The following is a 20,784-nucleotide window of genomic DNA, read 5'->3' as shown; positions in this document are numbered from 1 at the left end:
AATCCTAAAAGCATTAGAACATTCTTTAGAAGCATATTCCCCACTGCAACATAATTCTTTAAGTTAGTTAAGTTTCTTCTTCTTCTTTTTTTTTTAAAAAAATGTATTTTTATTGATTTCAGAGAGGAGAGGAGAGGAGAGGGAGAGAGAATCCTTTCCAGTTGCTTCCTGCACGGCTCCTACTGGGGATTGAGCCCCCAACCCTGGCATGTGTACTGACGGGGAATCGAACTGTGGCCTCCTGGTTCAGGTCAGTGCTCAACCACTGAGCCACTCCGACTGGGCAAATGTACTCTTTTCAATGGCTCGGTTTTCATGGTATCCAAGAGAATTTACATTGTTAAATTAGAGTCCTCTCTAATTCAATCTCCTTTTCTGAGAATTTACTTGGTAATTAGTACTTCCAATTTGACAGCATTCTAAGTTGGCCAAGCTCAGAAATAATCACATTGTTTTCAAAAGAGTTTATATACTGTTTTACCTTCATTATGACACTGAAGGTAAGATAAAAAGACATCTTTCACTTCATGGAAAAGATATTCCTATAAAACTAACAAAATGAATCCTGTCAATTCTAACTCTACCAACTTCAACTTTTCACACAGAGAAAAGGTTTCCAAAACGAACCTGAAATTTTTGGTGCAAAAGAGCTTAAGCTGATGTTTTAGTCCTTGGCATGCTAGTAACGTTCAAGTTTTCTCCATTTGTAGTTTTCGCTCCTGTTCTTTCCTTCCTCAGAGCAGTGTAATTTTCATGATCTAGATTCCTAGCCTTTCCTCTCCATGTTTTTTGATGTTTATAAAATAGTTCAATTGCTTGATGAGAAAGAATATTTATACCTTTAAGAGCTTTCTTAAAAAGCAGCAGGCTAGCAATTAGAAAAGAAAAAAAGAAATAAAAGGTATCTAGATTGGAAAGTAATCTGTCTCTTTTCACAAACATATTATATATAGAAATACTAAAGAATCCACTAACAATTACTATAATAAACTAGTTCAGCAAGGTTGTAGGATACAAGATCAATGTACACACACACAAAAAATGCCCAAACAATTGTATGTCTATACAGAAGCAATGAATAATCTAAGCATGGGAATAAACAGCTATTCCACTTACAGCAGCATCAAAAGAATGAAATACTTATCTATAGAGAGACAAAATAGACGGGTAGTTGCCAGGGGATGGCGGAGGAGGAATGGGGAATGACTGCTCATGGGTACGTGTTTCTTCCTGGTGTGATGAAATTGTTTAGAATGAAGATGTGGTGATGGTCATGTAACTCTAAATATACTAAAACCCACTGAACTGTATACTTTAGGAGGACAAATTGTTATGCTTCTGAATAATATCTCAATAAAGCTACTATACTTCAAAATATTAGGGAGACAATAGTTATATTTTCTAACCATAAAATATTTTCCTTGCTGGCAGGTAGAAACTCAGACCCTTTAAGTTAGGGGTGGGGAATGTCTGGCCCACGGGTGAAATCATTTGGTCTGGCCCTGCAAAGGCACTAGGGGTGAGATAATTAAATGTTTGACCCAATATAGCGGGCTAATTTTTAAGGTGGTAATTTTGTATGGCCCACGAATGTTGTTCTATCCAAATGGCCCTTGGCAGAAAAGGTTCCCCACCCCTGCTTTAAGTGATCCCAAGACACAGTTGTTTGTGTGGTCCAGAATAAAGCCTCTGGCCACCTACGTGTCACACAAAGGAACTCTGTTGGACGCACTAGACAACCAGGGAGGCCTATCTCACTACAGGACAGTAGATGGCAAGGTCAAAGCAATGTATTTAAAGTAAGACCTAGCCATAATAATGGAATGTTATTCGACAGTAACTACAAGGGAAAGAAGCCAGACACGAGGCCATAAACACACTGCATGACTTCATGTATATGCAAAGTCCAGAGGAGACACCCCTAGAGACAGGAGGTAGGTTAGTGGTTGATTGCCTAGCGCTGGGACCTGGGGTGGGGAATGGGGAGTGACTGCAATGGGTGAGGGCCTTCTTAGGGGAATGACATGTTTTAAAATCACATCGTTGTGACAGTTGCGCAAACTATGTGAGCATGCTAAAAACAGTCAACTGTCTGCTTTACATGGGTAAGTTGTATGTGAATTACATATTAGTAAGCTGTTTAAAAAACCCTGCAGGGAGAAAAAGAAAGAAAGGCTCACTAAAAAAGACAGATCAGCAGGAACAGAGTTTTAAACAAAATTTAGTTCTTGTGGTAAATCAATCATTTACAAAAGATAACTGAGAAAAGTGAAATATAGACTGCAGATGAGTTAAAAAAAAAGCAGTATATTAAGCCCTGGACGGTGTTGCTCAGTGGTTAGAGTGTTGGCCCGCACACCAAAGGGTCTCAGGTTCAATTCCCAGTCAAAGGCATATACCTGGGTTGCGGGTTCACTCGCTGACCCTGGTAGGGGTGCGTGCGAGGCAACCAGTCGATGTGTCTCTCTCACATTGATGTTTCTCTTTGTCTCTCTACCTGACACCTCCCTCCCCCCCTCCCAACAAACACACACACACACACACACACACACACACACACACACACACTCTCTCTCTCTCTCTCTCTCACTCTGAAAAAGCAACAGAAAAAATATCCTCACGTGAGGATTAACAATAACAGCAACAAAAAATAGTATATCAGTATTAAATTTCTTGAATTTGAAAACCGCTGTGGTTTTAAGATAATACCTTTATTCTTAGAAAATAAATGCGGAAGAATTAAGGGAAAAGGGGCACAATGTGAACCTATTTTCAAATGGTTCAGAAAAAATATGGATGTATACAGGACAAAATGCCAACACAAATGTGGCAATATGTTAAAAATCTGTGACTCAAGATTAAGAGTATATATAGCAAGTTACTGGTACCATTCCTATAACTTTTCTACAAGTTTGAAATTATTTCAGAAAAAACTTCTGTAATAAAAATAAGTTATAGGCAAGCCATAGGTTACAAAAATATTGAACTCATGATTATAGCCCAATGTTACGGGAACAAGGGCTGGGTAAAGGCAATTGTAGGTTCTGTAAATCAAACCCCCAAGTGAAGGTCATGGAGTTGCAGTGAGTTTTCACACTAGCCAAAAACAAGTCACTGGGCCCTTAGCAGAGGCATGAGAATTAGTTTTTTCAATTTTAAATACTTAACTTCTATCTTTCTTACCACAGGCCTGATTTAAAAAGCTCTGCTCTCTGAGCAAAATCTTTTCTTAAATAACACCTGCAAGTGACCTACACCTTCTAGCCTGTAAGACTGTCAAATGGTCAGAATACCCAAAATGTTTCAACTTTAGATTCTATCTGTGGTTCCCATTAATGAACACTGTGCAGCCAGCCCATGGGTCATTTAAACACGGTTCCGGGACTCTCTGGCTCCAGGAAGCCTGAGCCTCGCATCTATAATGCAGCAGGGAACACCAGTCCTCAAGTGACCAGGGCCTCTTCAGAACTGGGCAGGCTGTCGCCATAGTGACACATTAACAGTGGGCAAGAAGTCAAGCCTATTACATAATTCAAACTTCTAACCTGCTGGCTGTGTACAAAACTCTTCTGGAACAATCAAGTGCCTACTATAAATGGTACACTTCACCTCAAAATACAGCAGCAGGACCCAGGCCGATTTTCCCACAGTCATAGGAACTGCCACTTAGGCAGAAATGCAGAGAGAAACGGGGCCTTATTTGGAGCATTTCATCTTCACTGGTTGTAGACCACGATCCAAGAAAAGATCTCACCTGAACACTCAGTTTTCTTTTTATAACATAGACTGGATCACTAATATATTACATTTCAGATCAAAAAGGCACCTGAGTAAAAAATTACCTGAGTGATGGAAAAAACAGGAGGAGCTCTGATTTTTTTAAAAAAAGCCTGGCTGGCATGGCTCAGGGGTTGAGCACTGACCTATGAACCAGGAGGTCAAGGTTCAATTCAGGTCAGGGCACATGCCCGGGTTGTGGGCTCCACCCCCAGTGTGGGGCGTGCAGGAGGCAGCTGATTAGTGATTCTCTCATCATTGATGTTTCTATCTCTCTCCCTTTCCCTTCATCTCTGAAATCAATAAAAATATATTAAAAAAAACACACACAGATTAAGTTATAAGACTTTAAAGCAGACACATGAAATAAACGGATATATTATTCCCCTTTGGTGAATTTAACAGTGAGAGCCTTTTTAAGTAACCATCTTCAAAATATAAAGGTTAATGGTGCTGCAAGGGAGAAAATGGATTCTCTAGCGGGTTACCCTGTGATGCAAATGCTGACTTGCATTTTGAAAAATAAACTTCCTGTAAACAAGTTCTGTTAAGCCTTTTAAAGTAGTACTTCCTGAAAGAGTAAGACTAAGAAGCAGCAACCTAACCAGCATCCCTGCCCCTGCTAGGAGAAGAGAGATGGCTGCAACCAGGCGGTGGCAGAGTGCCAAGCAGGGCCCTTCTGCCAGCGCCAAGACAGTGCTGCTCCTGCTGGCAGTCTGCCAGGCAGTGCGGGTGACAGACCACTGCTGGGACTTTGTGGCAGGAAGACGCGCGTTTCCCCTGGAGCGAGGGTGCTTTCTTTAGGAGAGAATTGTGTAATATGATAGTCCCCTTTTTGCCTTGGCTACCAAGAAACTCAGTTATAAACCTTGTATTTAAAAAGTACAGGAAGTATTACAATAGCAGCCAATATTTATTTACATATTGAGCCCTTTATATGTGATATTTTACTGATGTGCCCAAATGCATCCATTCATGCTATTTGTACTAAATGCTTACTGTGTGCCAGGCAGCTTTCTAGGGGGTTGGGGACACCTCCATGATCAAAACAAATCAAAGTCCCTGATGCAGAGGAACTTCCATTCTGGTGGAGACGGGGAGAGAAAATAAACAATACTAACAAGTAAGCTACACTCTGTGTTGGATGGAGGTAAGTGCTGGGGATAAAAACAAGGCAGGAAGGAGGGACGGAGCATGAGGGAGACTCAGTTTTAAATAGCACAGTCACTGCAAGGCCTTCCGCTAAGGTGACAACTGGGAGCCAGCCATGCAGATAAGGTCAGGTACCAAGGCCCTGAGGCGGAATGTGCCAATGTTCCTGGCCTTTAAAAGGAACAGCTGAAGGGGAGGAGGAGAAACATCAGCGAAGCAATGGGAGCGGCGCAGCTGTGTGGAGGCCGCAGGGACAGAGGACAGGCAGTCCCTGGAGGGATCTGAGCGAGGATCTGGGTTGAGTTGACAGAGGATGGGAGGGGAGCAGGCCTCAGGCCAGACCAGTGAGGAGCTCATGCAGTCACACAGGTGAGACCTGGTGGCTTCCATCAGGTGTGGGTGCTGACAAGCAGGGGCAAGGGTCAGATGCTGTGCATATTCTGAAGGCAGAGGGGACAGAACTGGCTGTGGGTGTGAGAAATAAGATCCAAGGATGACTGAGGCGTTAGGTCTGTGGAGTGGGAAGCCGGAGTTGCTTCGAGACTCTGGGAGCAGCGGGTTGGGAGCTCAGTTCTGCACAAGTTCTGCTTTGGGTGCCATCGCACAGCCAGGAGGAGCTGTCAAACAGGCAGCAGGACTGCAGCTGAGCAGAGGCCGGGTCTGAGCCCTGGGCCTCCAACCAGAGGCTGCTAGTCCGCGGTGGGGGGAAGGAGGGTGGTCCCAGCATCTCTGAGTGACCTTGGGCTCCAGTAGAAGCCGAGCCCCACTAGGGCACTTGGGATTATTTACTGCTTTCAAGTCTTCCTTTGAAATAGGCGAATAGACATTAAAAATGGCCTTGAGCCCAGTCGGCATGGCTCAGTGGTTGAGCGTCCGTCGACTTATAAACCAGGAGGTCAGGGTTCGATTCCTGGTCAAGGCACACGCCCTGGTTGTGGGCTCCATGTAGGGCATGCAGGAGGCAACCGATCAATGACTCACTCATCACTGATGTTTCTATCCCTTTCTCCCTCTCCCTTCCTCTTTGAAATCAATAAAAATATATTTAAAAAAAGAAAAAGGCCTTTGAGTAAGTTGTATAACTCCAATTTGTGTTTCCTCATCTATAAAATGGGGTGATATCCCACCTGAGCGCTAATCTCATAGGGCTGGTGTGAAAAATCAATAAAGTAATACTATATAAAAGTGGCAATTTCCAATAGAAACCTATTAAGTATCAGCTGAGAATCTTAATAATGTACATAGATCAAGCCGATGAAATAAAGCTTTAATAAAATGCTTTTGAATAAAAAAATGCCACTTTACAAACCCTTTTAACAAAATATCGTAACAAGAATTTTACTTAAAACCCCATTATTTATATTTTCATGTGGATATAGAATAAATGGTTTTAAAAGTACTCAAGTGTTAAGTGGTGTCTCGTTATTGTGTAGCTGTGGCTACTTTAACCAATGACTGCGGTGAAACGGGTGGCCATGCAGTGTGCTGTGCACTGTTCTTGGGCTTCAAAAGACAGGAAGCTTTTTTTTAAAATCTGTTTTATTGATTTTTTTACAGAGAGGAAGGGAGAGAGATAGAGAGTTAGAAACATCGATCAGCCGCCTCTGCACACCCCCCACTGGGGATGTGCCCGCAACCAAGGCACATGCCCCTGACTGGAATCGAACCCGGGACCCCCTAGTCCGCAGGCTGACACTCCATCCACCGAGCCAAACCGGTCAGGCAAGACAGGAAGCTTTTTAAATTTGATTTACATTTTAACAAACAATGGTCCTAACTGGGGAGAGAAAATACATAGAGAGAGAGAGAGAGAGAGAGAGAGAGAGAGAGAGAGAGAGAGAGAGGGATTTGTTGGAGCTAGAGAGACAGCAGAGATATATGTAGAACATGCAAAAACCTGAGCTACAGAAAGCCCCTTACCTGATTAACCTACAGGCCTGGCCCAGTGACACCCACAACTTTTGGGTAACGTGTCCCAGTTACAGTAAGCCTATAAACCCACCAGTCATGAGTTATCTGCAAGCATGCAAGAGGAAGTTCATGGAGGATGTTAGTAAAGCTGGCAAATCACCCGTCTTTCCTTTTGTCCAAAGCGCTTACGCTCTCCAGACGGTGCCATCTGAGACTCCCCCTGCCCACGCGTGTACAAAGACAGACAGGATGGGGATGCTTTCACAGCCGTGTCTTCTGGAGGATGTGGGGCTGTCCCTCTCCTTCCTGAGGTCCGAGTGGGCCTCCCATCAGTGGCCCGTCCCTAACCTGCTGCTCTGTGCCTCCGCCCGCCCCAGGGTTTAATCTGAAAAGTGGGTTCTGGGTGTTGGGTGCCAGCCTCTTCCTCTTGCTGGGCTTCTGATTCTTCACTGGGGACCTTGCCCTCAGCAGCTGGTCTTGCGTTCAGTTTTGCTCGATAAGCTTGGATGCAGCTCATCCACGTTTGGCATGGAGGCCTGCGTGCCCTGCAAGCAGGCTTTACAAACAAAAGGTGCCTAAAAATAAACCCAGTGCTTTCCAACGCACTCTCCTTATCTGAACTGGGACTGCACTCTGTCCAAAGTGCTCCGCATGCGGTTATTCAGAAAGAGCGCTTCCACTTTACTGCATCTTTCTCGAACACTTCCCAGCTGACGCCTACACCGATAAACGGCAATGTCTTTCTTGGGCTCACCCTCTTCCAGAGGTAAGTCTCAGATATCAGGTGTAGTGAAATCCAACTATCATTTACAGGACATCTCTCTTTTTAAAAAAATATTTTTATTGATTTTTACAGAGAGAGGGAGGGAGAAAGAGAAACATCAGTGTGAGAGTGGAACATCAATTAGCAGCCTCCTGCACGGCCCCCTTCCTGGGGATCAAGCCCGTCCCCTAGGCATGTGCCCCGATTGGGAATGGAACCAGCAACCTTTCGGTGCACAGGACAACGCCCAACGAAGCGAGCAACACTGGTCAGGCTGAACATCTCCCCGAAGCACAGCCCACGGTAAATTCAGAGACCATCAAGAGGTCTTGATTTCTGGTTCTAAGTATAGATACCAGTAAGTCAAATTCAACTTATGAACCTTTAGCTACTTCATTAGCAAATGAGATATTTTTAATGTAGTAAAAAGAATAAATTAGGCAGGTAGCCAAGGTATGAAACAAAATTTCTTTTAAAAATATATTTTTAGCCCTGACCGGTTTGGCTCAGTGGATAGAGCGTCAGGCTCTGGACTGAAAGGTCTCGGGTTTGATTTTGGTTGAGGGCATGTACCTTGGTTGCAGGCTTGATCCCCAGTAGGGGGCGTGCAGAAGGCAGCTGACCGATGTTTCTAACTCTCTATCCCTCTCCCTTCCTCTCTGTAAAAAGTCAATAAAAACATATATATACATATATATATAAATTGATTTCAGAGAGGAAGGGAGAGGGAGAGAGAAAGAAACATCAATGATGAGAGAGGATCATTGACTGGCTGCCTCCTGTACATACCCTACTGGGTGGGGATGGAGCCCGCACCGCAACTTGGGCATGTGCCCTTGACCGGAATTGAACCTGGGACCCTTCAGTCCGCAGGCCGATGCTCTATCCACTGACCCAAACCAACTAGGGCGAAACAAACATTTTAAAAACCATTTTACTAAGTATCTATTGAAACTTTTCTATAAGTATGCAAGTATTTCCAAATAAAAAGTAAAAAATTAAAACATTTTGTTTCCAGATTACTTCCCCTTCAAATATTCAAAACCTTTCTCTTGTGAAATTTAAAAGTTTTAATTTCATTCTATCACGCCATAGCTTCCTGCTAGCCCTCAGATTTTGAGCAAGAACACTTTGATGCAACAATTTGAACATGATATTTTAGTTTGCTTTGTAGGTTTGCTTTAACTGTCCCTGGATGGTGACCGCATGCACACTGGGTGCCCAGCTGCCAAGGGAGCAAGGTCAGAGTTCAAAGGTATTGGTACAGAAACCTAATTCTTAGGTTTGGAATTAGGCTGTGCAAACAAGAGATCCATCTGATAGGCTTAATAAACATTTGGTATTGACATTGGGGGCGGGGGTGTGGCAGGAGTCCAGGCTGGGGACTGAACTTACTTCAGAACCTGTAGAAGTCCAGGCGTCACTGATGTTGGTCTCACCACTCCAGCTCCATCAATGGCCCCCAGGTGGACCTGAGGGTAATAGACTGTCCGCAGAGCTAATTTCGAAGACTGCAGTCTTGTCTTAATGACTTCGAGTGGACAAGTGAAAATAGCACCAACCGTGCCCCCGCACCTGTAAGAAAAGAAATCACAACAGGATCAGAAAAGCCATGCCATTCTCTACGCAAGCAAAATGTGAAATTTATATTTTCTTTATTTAAAAAAAGAGCCCGGCCGGTTGAGACCAGATTGAGTGTTGGCCTATGAACCAGGAGGTCACAATTCGATTCCCGGTCAGGGCACATGCCCAGGTTGCGGGCTCGATCCCCAGTGTAGGGCATGCAGGAGGCAGCCAACCAATGATTCTCTCTCATCATTGATGTTTCTATCTCTCTCTCCCTCTCCCTTCCTCTCTCCAAAATCAATAAAAATATTTTTTTTAAAAAGAGACTTATGTTCATTTCATAATTAGAACATACGGGAGGTAAAAACAAATGATAGTTGAAATCACAGCAGCGAATGAGATAACCATTGTCACTGTCAGCACATCCTGTAGGGCTTTTCCGTACCGGCTCTTCAATCCCCAGTTGTCTAGATGTTGTGAATGTCAATATATACGTACACTTACGTCATCTGTAATGGCCGAATACTATTCTTCTATATTGATGTATAATATATTAACCAACTTCCTACTGTTAGACATTAATGTCATTTCCAATTTCACTACCCTGTTGCAATGAATATTTTAGAAAATGCATCTTTTCAGCCAAACAAAATAGTTCTTCAGGCACTGCTCCTATTTGAAAATCATTGTCTACTACAATGGACTTTTAATAAAGTCTAATTTGGACTCCATTGAAAGTTAGGCTAAAGCTTACTTTTAACGACCAATCAATTCATCCTGTTTTCCTTAGTCACAGTCTGAGTCAGGGAACTCCTTTACAATATTTCATACCAAAATATTACCTGTATTAAAATTTTAAGTATTTTTCTTCAAGACAACTCACTTATCCTAAAATATCTCCTCCCATCTTTTCTTAAACAATACCCATGAAACTGCGCTCTTAAGGGCTGGTGAGAATTAACAATGTCACATACTATCGAAAGCCGCCCCGCACCACCAACCACGCAGGTTCTACCCCTCGGAAAACATGAAAGCTCAGGGCCTGTGTCTATTCAACTTTGTTTCCCTGGCAGCAGGACTCCCAAGTTCACACACAATATTTCCTAAGCAAAGGAATTATTAAACTGACGTTTCAAGGAGGGTGTCTTTGATGGGATCTACATGTTTGAACACAGGACTTCCTCCGGCCTGCTATCACAGGTGACTGTCCCAGGAGCATCTCGCTAGGGGGCAGTAGTGCCTGGCACACTAGAAACCATGCAGCCAGTATCTCTGAGGGGACAAGTGGTGACAGGAACAGAAGGTCTGCCCGGCTCACAGAATATTAAGTTAGGAAATGTGGCTGCGAAGCCAGCACCTAGCACGGCGCCTGAGTAAGGAACGGGGTAAAGCCCCGTGTAGTATTTTAAAATCAAGAGCCTGCAGTCCCACAGAGCGAGCTGGAAGCTAGCGGTTTAAATGCTGGCATTTCTACTATGGAGTGAATGACTACCTCATGGTAAGCATGCAATCCTCCAACAATCCTTCAAGGTAGGAACTCTTTAGCCTCAAATCACCCCAAGGAATTGAAATGTCAGAAAAAAAGAGAGTAAAGGATTGGGGGTGGGGCAGCCATTCTGGGCTCTTTAGGCAAACCTGCTTTAAAGTCATGACGACAATACACCGTCACGATAAAACAAACCGTTTATATACACAGTGTCTTCTGAACTGTGAGCCAAAGCCCATCAACCACAAAGCAAGGCAGGGGATCGGTCAGAACGGGCGGGAGGCCGGCAGGAAGGGCTCCATGTATGAACCGGCCAGCATTTACCCCTCAGGGACTAGGGGCAAATATATAGAGGGGAACCTAGGTCTTAGTGAGGTCACAAAGCAGCTCAGTATCTAGTCTGAAACCCAAACCCAGGCCCTGTGTCCACAGCCTGGTTCGTCCCCCTGCGCTCAGGTTTCTCTCTGGGAGCACTGTGGGAAGAGGGTAGTGCAGACAGCGCTGCCAGCTCACGTACGCTGTTTCACTCTTCCTCAAAATGGAAAACTGTTGATCAGACAAGTAGGACTTCAAAACTCTAATGTGTCCTTTTGTATCAAGAAAAATTGTGAGCCGAAACCGGTTTGGCTCAATGGATAGAGCGTCGGCCTGCGGACTGAAAGGTCCCGGGTTCGATTCCGGTCAAGGGCATGTTCCTGGGTTGCGGGCACATCTCCAGTAGGGGGTGTGCAGGAGGCAGCTGGTCGATGTTTCTCTCTCATCGATGTTTCTGACTCTCTATCTCTCTCCCTTCCTCTCTGTAAAAAATCAATAAAATATATTAAAAAAAAAATTGTGAGCCCAACTGAATGCTGTTCTATAATAACTGGCTCTAAAGAAAATACGATATAATGGGGAGTGTTTTAAAAAATACCTTCCTAACCATGTCTATTTACACAAAATAATTACTCTTATCTATTACCATAAACACGTGCTTAAAAGGTATATTTTAAAACATTAGAACATTTACATGCTACAAAATCAGATAAAGGAATAGCTGAAACCTATTTATGCTCAATAACATGATTCCATGTCACCAAAAACAAACAAACAAAAAAACCAACATAAAACAGCTTCTGAGAAACTCTTTCATCAGAAAGCCAACAAGTTTGAATGAGGCACAGGTCAACCACCTCTGCTTTGCCCGCAGGTCAGCTGCCCTCCTTATCTGGCCAACTGTCATCCAAACCTATGCCACTGATCAAAGGATGACCTTCGGGGAGGTGTGCTTGCCCAACTAGGCAAATGTCCTACTATCAACCAGGCGGTGGACTCTTTGGGGATGGCAAGCCACACTCACTACCAGTCACTGGCATGGGTTGCACACTGTGCCCATGGCAGGGTGGTGGTGGTGACAGGCCCCGCCCGCCCGGCCTTCTAGACCACTAACCAGGGGACCAAGTAAGGCGCTCTAAACAATGTTACTATCAGAAGTAAGTCCCTTCTTACCCACCAGGAAAAAACTCAGATGAAAAAATGTCCAAAGGATATTCTAAATCGTTAAGCTGTGGTATAATAATCCTCTTAGAAGAACCTGATATTCAATTGAAATGTCCAAAGAAGTCTTCCTGAAACTTAAACCTTTCATAGCAAAATTCTGTATCTTTCAGCTCAACTTCTTTTTCTTTCTTCATGAGCCAACACATACAAGACAATCATTTGAACCAAAATGCTGACTTCTCCAGACTGGCTTTCCAAAATTTTCTAAAAATATTTCATCATGTTGGCTACAGAGCACTTAAGAGTACAACAAATTACACTCTTTGTGGAAGAGTTCCTGTCATTCTCAGTTGTTTGATACAAAGAAGCCCTTCAGCGTCGCTAGCTTGGATGAAGGCCCACCCACCGCTGGCAGGAGTCCTCTTCCGGAGGCCCAGCTCACAAAAGGCAGAGGCAGCAGCCTCCCATCGCTGCTTCGCAGCGGTGCTCTACTGAATGCCCCTTCCTGCCTATGAATCACAGGCAGGTTCCATGACTTCCTGGCAACTTTTAGCCCCAACACTGGGAACGCCCATATGGGTTCCACCAGTAGTCCCTCCCCCAATCACCTTCAGCCTTACTTGGCCTGGCAACCCTTCAAACAGCACTAGGTCCTCTCCTTCCTCTGGTCCTCATGCTCCTGGCCACCAAGCCACTGGGGCCCTAGTACCCTCCCGTGCCGGCCACAAGGCGACAAGACTGGCACTGGGGAGGAAGTCACCGGAGTCCTCCTCATCCTGGTGGCCTAGGCTAATGCAGCAGCAGCCTCCCGCCTGCAGGTAGCCTCTGCCATGGAGCAGGCGACCTCTCAGCCTCACCAGCCCCTCAATGCATGGAGCCCAGACCCCTAGGGCAGGGGTGGGGACAGGGAGAGACGGTGACAGGAAAAGCCTCTCAACACCACATCCCACAGCTATAACCTTCCTGCTCTGCACACACAAGCCAGTGGAACAGCTGGTGCAGGCGGGCGGACCCTGCCCCCTCTCTGGGTCTCAGAGCAGGCTTCTTGGGGTCCAGCCCAGGGCCTGGAAGCCGATGCTCGGCCAACCGGCAGAGTCACATTCAGCATCCACTCACACAGTGACACAGTGTGGGCATCAGGAAACAGACTAATCCTGATGAGATACCAATACTTTAGACCTAATATCCAAAGTGGGGGACATCCTTAAGAGGCCCACAGACATACAGGAAGGAAGTAGTACAGAGAGAAATAGTTCCGTTACATTAACCATTATCATCTCTACCTTTAATTTCTATTTTGTGCATGTTTTTTAATATATATATGTATATATATAGTGCATGTTTCATACATACATACATACACACACACACACACACACATATATATATAAATAAAAGAGTAATAAACATACATGGGGATATGCACAAACATGTTAATCATAGGGCCGTGTGATCAAAGTCTAAAGACCACTATTCTAGGCCAGTGGTTCTCAATTGGAACAATGTGCCCCCATCCTGTGACATCTGGCCATGCCTGGAGACATTTTTGGATGTTGACATTGGGGGAAGGGGTATTAGCATCTAGTGCAGCTGTGGGCAAACTACGGCCAGGCCGGATCTAGCCCGTTTGAAATGAATAAAACTAAAAAAAAAAAAAAAAAAAGACCGTACCCTTTTATGTAATGATGTTTACTTTGAATTTATATTAGTTCACACAAACACTCCATCCATGCTTTTGTTCTGGCCCTCCGGTCCAGTTTATGAACCCATTGTGGCCCTCGAGTCAAAAAGTTTGCCCACCCCTGAATTCTAGTGGATGTCAGGAGGCGGCTACAATGCACAGGACAGCCCTGCCCCATCCCAAGCAAATAAGCATCTGGCTGAGGTTGGAGAGCAATAAAATGGACAAGATATTCGAAGGCAGTGTAAGTAGCGTGGAGGCCACTGCTGCTTGTCTCCCAGCATCCATGCCCTCTTCCTGTCTTAAGAAAATTGATCCCAGATGTCTTAAGCCAGACAGTCTGGATGCAAGTGAACCATTTCTAGGTTTAGCCCCGACCCAATCAACGCTGCCACGTGTTCGGCAACGGGCACCCGATTCAGCCCAAGCAGCATAGTTCCCCTGGGAGCAGTGACTGGTTTAGAGGCCGGTGCATGTCCAGGTTGGTCCAGAGTTAAGCTCCAGCCAGACTTGTTCAATGGTGGGGAAACATTGGGAGTTGCTGTTAGCCATGCTGTGTTCATGTAAGGACCAACCCTGGAGTCAAGAAGGTATTTCTAGAAGGCAGAGCAGTCATCGCTGGTCCCAGTGACGCTGTCGAGCTATTTAGGTAAGTCCTCACCACGCCTAGCTTTCTCTATAATTCAATAACCAAGCCAGTAGGAACTGACATTATTATTTACAACTGAAAGCCTCCTAAATGAGCCTAGTCAAAAAGCCTTACACCCAAGCTTTTCAAGGACAGGTGGGCGGGCAGGTGGAGGGCCTCGAGTTTGACATGCTTGGCTTAAAGGGTTTTACTCTTATCAGCAATCTTCCAAAAGGCAGTTAGGGCTGTGTTTCTCCTAGGCTAGGTTTCTAGCAGCCAGGAGGAACTCCCTGGATGTTCATTTAATTCGCCCCTAAGGTAGTGCTCTAGTCACTGGCATCAAAGTCCAGAGGCATTCTCTGGGATATCCCATTCAGCAAAACCACCCAAAGACTCTGCACAGGGCAGCACAAAGACCAGGAGAGCCACCGTCGCTCTCTGGAGCCTACCTGCCCAGTCTCCTAAACACTCATCACCTGGATTTTTCTGGGCCTTTTCCCTCTTTTACTACTTGTTTCTTTTTCTATAAAGACATTCCTCCTCCCATTCTCTCTGTCTTCCTGCCCAGAACTGAAGTCTTATAGATAGGTTTAACTGTTTGTCTTTTTACCCACATAGGCCTGTCTTGATCCCCACCCCCCCCCCCCACACCCCGCCCTACCCTGTGAATTAGCTCCTCTCCAGTTTATAGCAGAACAAAGCTAGACTGTTAGTACATATATAGCTTTATGCGATCAGAGACATAAAAATTTTAAATTACGCACACAAATGTTTACTCTTTAACTCTGAATTTCAAGTAACAAGTACCATTTTTAAAAACTGGATATTTTCAATAAGACCTCTGTTTTCTACACATACACGGACATTTTTAGGCACTATAGTCAAGACCAATACACTCTTTATTATAATCACCACCAGACTGATAGGAAACTGGGTTTCAGACTCACCGTTTTTCATGACTATGATACGGACTCTACCCACAAAAGATCTGGCAGGCCCTGTGACTCCAACCTCTGGAGCTTTCTTTGTAGTTTCCCCTTTCATCTGCTATCTCTATAGTCACTTCTTAAAAAACACTAGTACTTCTTTACATAGAATTTTCTGGCATAAGGCTTAGATGATTTTGATTATGCAAATTCTGTATTCATTCAGTCAAAGCAAAATGCATAGTTTTTGATGCTAGTTCCTGTCTTCTATCTCATGCTTAGAGCATCATCCCTAGGTTGCGGGTTCGATCGCAGGACAGATCACATACAAGACTCAACCAACAAATGCATAAATAAGTGGAACAACAAATCGATGTTTCTCTCTCTCTCTCCCTCTAAACTCAATCAATAAAAAAAAAAAATACATGTTACCTATGCCAATATTGTTTCAGCAAATCTTAATATAGAACCATGTTCACAATTCACAAATAAAGTACTTCTCTGAATTTGAGACAATTTAACAAGCCACATCAATCTATACTCCCAGGCATGACCCACAATACTCTTTATTCACTTAATCAGTCATTAAACAAGTGTCCATTAAGCATCTATAACATGTGGGACACTGTACTTGGGATGTACCAGTGAAGAAAACAGACATGGCTACTATCCTCAGGAAGCTAAATTCTAGCAGCAATCTTTTCATCCGAACACCACGGAGCTTTTAAAAGTGTTTATTGTAGATATGAAATACTTCGGATGAAATCAATGTATAGTCTTAGCATACTTATATGAGCCATATACAAAATATGTGCACATTATATTTGTCTTATCAGAAGTTCTTTAAGCATTTGAAATAAGTCTTGCATCTTCTCTACATTGTCCCCCTAACAAGTATATTAACACATGCCCAACACTTCAAAAGTAACCATTAGCCTGTACAGATTAAACTTGTAGGCGAAAGCATAGTACAGGAGTATACTAGGTGACAGCTGTCCATAACGGGGGAGGGGAGGAGGGGGAAATACTAAATTTTGAAAATATCTTATATATTTAAACATACCATAGTGGCATTAAGATATATTTTAAAGCCTCTATAAGTATGTTTGATGACCAAAAAAATCATGGCATAAAAATAAAACCTAAAGCATATAATCCAGGCCATTAGCCTCGAGAGCTAATGACAGCTTAGTCTATTTCAGGTGCCAAGAGCATTTCCTAATCGCACCCGGATGTTACTGCTTGCTCAGCAGGGGAAGGGCATCCCTAATCCTACATGTGCACCAGAGCCCCGTCATCAGGCAGGGAAAATGTAAGGGATTTTCTCAACAGACTGAAGGCCTAGACAAGGGAGAGACTGTTACTGTTTCTCTTAATGAGATGTTAAGTTTAAATAGTAGAAAAGGAATGATAGGTTTTGCTATGTAATAACAATAAAATCTGTGTGAGGACATTTTGTGTTTTGATACTACTACCCAGATTTTGAGATAGGAGGAAAGAAAGCAGAAAACAGTAAAATCCCTGACCATACTAAAAGTCAACATCGAATGAATGAGGTCCATTTACACAGAAGTCATCACCCTAAGAGATGGTTTTATGAACGTGCTGGTAGATAGCAAAAGCCTTAAAAATGGCCCGGCCAGTGTGGCTTACCGGTTGAGTGTCAAACCAGGAACCAAGAGGTCACTGGTCGGAATCCTGGTCAGGGCACATGCCCAGGATGCAGGCTCGATTCCCAGTAAGGGTGTGTGCAGGAGGCAGCTGATTAATTATGTTTCTCATCAATGTTTCTATCTTTCTATCCCTCACCCTTCCCTTCCCCTCTCTCTAAAAATCAATACAAACACATTAAAAAAAATATCCAAAGGAAATCATCAAAGAACTACACATCTACACATAAGGATGTCCAGTTATTTATATCGGCAAACAAACAAACAAACAAACAAACAAACAGCAATGAGAGATGAGAAGTTATGTAATCCGAGGAAGTTAGGTAGCCCTGTCATAAATTACTGTAGCATCCTCACTGAACTCGTCATGGGCTTGGAATTGGTTTGCCTCTTCGTTGCAACCACTGGACAGTAAGTCTCCACTAAAGGTACACGTGGAGAGTTCACTACCATTAAAATGTAATATATTACGAGGAAGAAAGCAATTCTGAAAATATGAGCCTATTTTAAAATTAACTAAAGAATTACATCTGGTCCAGATACACGCACAGAACCTTTTTTAATGTGCTTACTTCTCGCCCTAACCGGTTTGGCCCAGTGGATAGATAGAGCGTCGGTCTGCAGATGGAAAGGTCCCAGGTTCGATTCCTGTCAAAGGCATGTACCTTGGTTGCAGGCACATCCCCAGTGTGGGGTGTGCAGGAGGCAGCTGATTGGTGTTTCTAACTCTCTATCACTCTCCCTTCCACTCTGTAAAAAATCAATAAAGTATATTTAAAAATAAATAAATAAATAAAGTGCTTACTTCTCGGTGTTGGTTTGTGGGTGGTTTTTCTTCCAGTTCTTTTCTTGAAAGGCAACACTATGTTAAAAAGATGATTTGCAGCTTAACGTCGGGCTATTTTCACCTTTGCAAAGAACCCAAGAAACTGCCTTTTAAAAAAGAAATAATTAAACCTGAAAGACTAATGTGTTGTTTTGGGTGTAGCTTTTATTTTCGAGGATCTAAAATTAATTTTATCCATTCACAAGCCTGTAATACCTGATATAATATTTACTCAATATCATTAATTAGGGATAGCATTAAACTTGTTAGATGTTAGTTTCCAATGGCTATTCAATAAAAGGAGACATGTGACATTTAAAGAGCTGGGGCTGACTTCTTTTCAAAGGAAATGAGCTTAGTTCTTTGGAAAGATGCCAGCTGAACAACATGGAAACTAGTTACTTCCAGCAAAGCAGCATGTCATCCACTGGACCAAGCTGGGGGTTGACTGACTGTAACTGTATATATAATATACCTATTCAACACCTGGCTCCTATAATGTTCTTCCCTAAAAGAAATGCATTTTAGGCTAGAGGGAAGGAATCAAAATCCATTTAGTGACTCTGAAAGCCTCCTTTTGGAAGATTTCTTGCTTTCTTGAGTGTCTTAGGGAACCCTGAAGTGCTGCTAGTGAAGGAACTAAATCCTGTTAAATTCAGGGCTGCAGGCACTACCCTAATGAACTCTCTAAATGTTAATCAGTTTTCCTCCATCACAAGGCTGGCGCTTCGGTAGGAGAATCAGCAGCCAGAGGGCACTGTGAAGGGCGTGCAGGGAGATTCACCCAGACAGGGTGATCCATTACGCGGCAAGCCTCGCGGAGACTGCTCCAGACGGGCAACCCTCCAGTGTGAAATGCAAAGGATTTTTAAGAGACCACCTCACTAAAAACAATAAATTGAAATCACAGTATAACATCATTAGAAAGAATGATCCTTCTTGGCTTTAATAATATGGCCGGCTTGTTTAAAATTCTCCAGAATGCCCCATGAACACTTTGTCATAATTTAAGAATTGCTGCCTGCCCCTCTCCCCAAGCTGAAATATCAATGGGAAGAAAACATCAATGGGGAGATGACGTGAAAGGATGAGAGGGAATGATAGGGAAGAGATGACTGTTTTGGTTGGAAAAACATAAGACACTGCCTGAGCACCTACAATAAGTACACAGAACTAAGAACCCTCTCGCCATAGTTATTTTCACAGGTAAGTTCTCAACCATCATTTGTCTGTAACAAGGAACATATCTAGGCCGAAGTCTAAGCTGCAACTAACACCCTCAAGTCAAGATGACCATCCAGAATAAGTCCCATTTTATACAGAATGCCCTGTCCTTCACAACTGCTGCGGCAGGCCTGCGAGGTCCTCAAGTAAGACTCAAGGACGCAAAGCCACCGGCTGTGATGAAAGAAAACAATAACTAATAATACTCAGAACCATTTACTGATCTATTTTCTGAAGAAACAAACAAATCAGCTCCCCTAAGAACACCGTGATCACCCAACCTCCTTAACAATGCGTTGCCTCCACTGAAAACCAGCAGCGGCAGCGTGATGATCAAACCAAGCACGCGGCTCTCAAAACAGAACGACTCACCTTGGACGCGTCTACCCGCAGGAAAGAAGCATTTCAACACGCTTTCCGGGCCTTACTTTCTCCCGGGGGTGGGGGTGGGGTCCCCCAATAGACTCCCACAGGTTGCTGGCTGCATCTCGGTCGCCAGCGCTTCCCAGGCCCTTGCGGATACCCAACACCTACAGCCCACCCGACTGTCTGAACTCGGCCCGAGCTACCCCGCGGAGCTCCGGGGCCAACCCGAGCATCCATCTGACCCCCAGGCCCTGGGTGGGGGGGATCCAGGCAGAGGGGCTGCAAGGGCGGCTGGCAGGGAGGACGCAGGGCGGCCGAGACACGGTGAGCAGGCAGGACCGCCCCGAGCGGCACTCGTCACACCAGCCGGTAATTGTTTAAAAGGACTAATGGCCGGAGACGCCACGGGGAGGGGGAGGGGCGTGGGGACGCGGCAGGCTCCGGGCAAAGCCACGCTAGGGGGAAGCGGGCCCCGGGAGGGAAAAAGGCCGACGCCTCCCGGGCCTCCTCGCCGCCCCGACGCCGGGGCTTCCTCCTCGGGGAGCCGGCGCTTCGGCCTGGGGAGGGCCGGTCACCGGCCAGGGCGCACCGAGGGCGCGGGACGGGCCCAGAGAGCCGCGGGGTGGGGTCGAGCCGGGACGCTCACCCGCCGGCGAAGAGGTGGAGCAGCGTGTTCTCCTTCTGCTGCGAGCCGGTCGCCATGGCCGCGCCGGTGCCGCGGCCCGCCGCCGCCGATGCCGCAGGCGCGAGGCGGCTCAAAGGATGCGCGAGGCGGCCCGCTCCGCTAGCCCCGCTGTCCTCAGGCGTCCGCCGGCGCCGTCCCCATGCGGGCGCGTCCCCACGACCCGCTCCCTCGGTCCGCGCACCCCGCGGCGTGGCCGCCGGCCCTTCACCCGCCTCTGCGGCAGGAGGCCGGCGTCCAGTGGAACCCCACCGCGCGGCCGTCACGTGGCGGGGGCCGGGTCCGACGTCACGCGGCGGCGCGCGCAGGGGCGGTGAATGGCGGGGGTGTGGACCGGAATCTCTGCTCCCATTGGTCGACGGGCGGATGTGGGCGGGGCTAGCGCACAGCCGGGGCGGGGTTCCGCTTGGAGCGCGAGACGGGGCGGGGCCAGCCTGGGCCCTCGCGGTGGAGGGAGAACCGGCTTCAGCAGCCTGGTGCTTGCTCGCAGGCTGAGAACCTGGGCCTGGCTGGTTGGGGAGGCCCTGGCCTTTTTACCTTTTTAGTCTATATTTTCCTTTACTTTGTGATGCTCACGATGTGCAAAAAGGTATATAAGTTACATATGACATCTCACAGCTCTGTACTCACCACCCAGTTTAGGGAAA

The 20,784-nt window shown here is 45.4% G+C and overlaps 1 protein-coding gene across 2 annotated transcripts in view; it reads right to left on the bottom strand.

The window, feature by feature from the left end:
- Positions 1-20,414, bottom strand: part of SLC25A33 (solute carrier family 25 member 33) — a 28,528-nt gene extending 8,114 nt beyond the window's left edge. The window contains exons 1-3 of one of the 2 annotated variants that reach the window (XM_036349701.1): positions 20,102-20,414; positions 17,845-17,901; positions 8,999-9,178 (exon numbers count right to left, since the gene is read on the bottom strand). In XM_036349701.1, the coding sequence (XP_036205594.1) occupies positions 8,999-9,178; positions 17,845-17,901; positions 20,102-20,157 (293 nt within the window). In that variant the 5' untranslated portion in view covers positions 20,158-20,414. The remainder of the gene's footprint in view (positions 1-8,998; positions 9,179-17,844; positions 17,902-20,101) is intronic. The other variant, XM_036349702.1, reaches the window with a different exon arrangement.
- Positions 20,415-20,784: the final 370 nt, after the last annotated feature.

Source organism: Myotis myotis, unplaced genomic scaffold (genome assembly GCF_014108235.1).
Source record: "Myotis myotis isolate mMyoMyo1 unplaced genomic scaffold, mMyoMyo1.p scaffold_m19_p_2, whole genome shotgun sequence".
Classification (NCBI taxonomy): Eukaryota; Metazoa; Chordata; class Mammalia; order Chiroptera; family Vespertilionidae; genus Myotis; species Myotis myotis.
The sequence above is the reverse complement of the archived record's forward strand: the minus strand, read 5'-3'. Positions and strand labels throughout refer to the sequence as shown.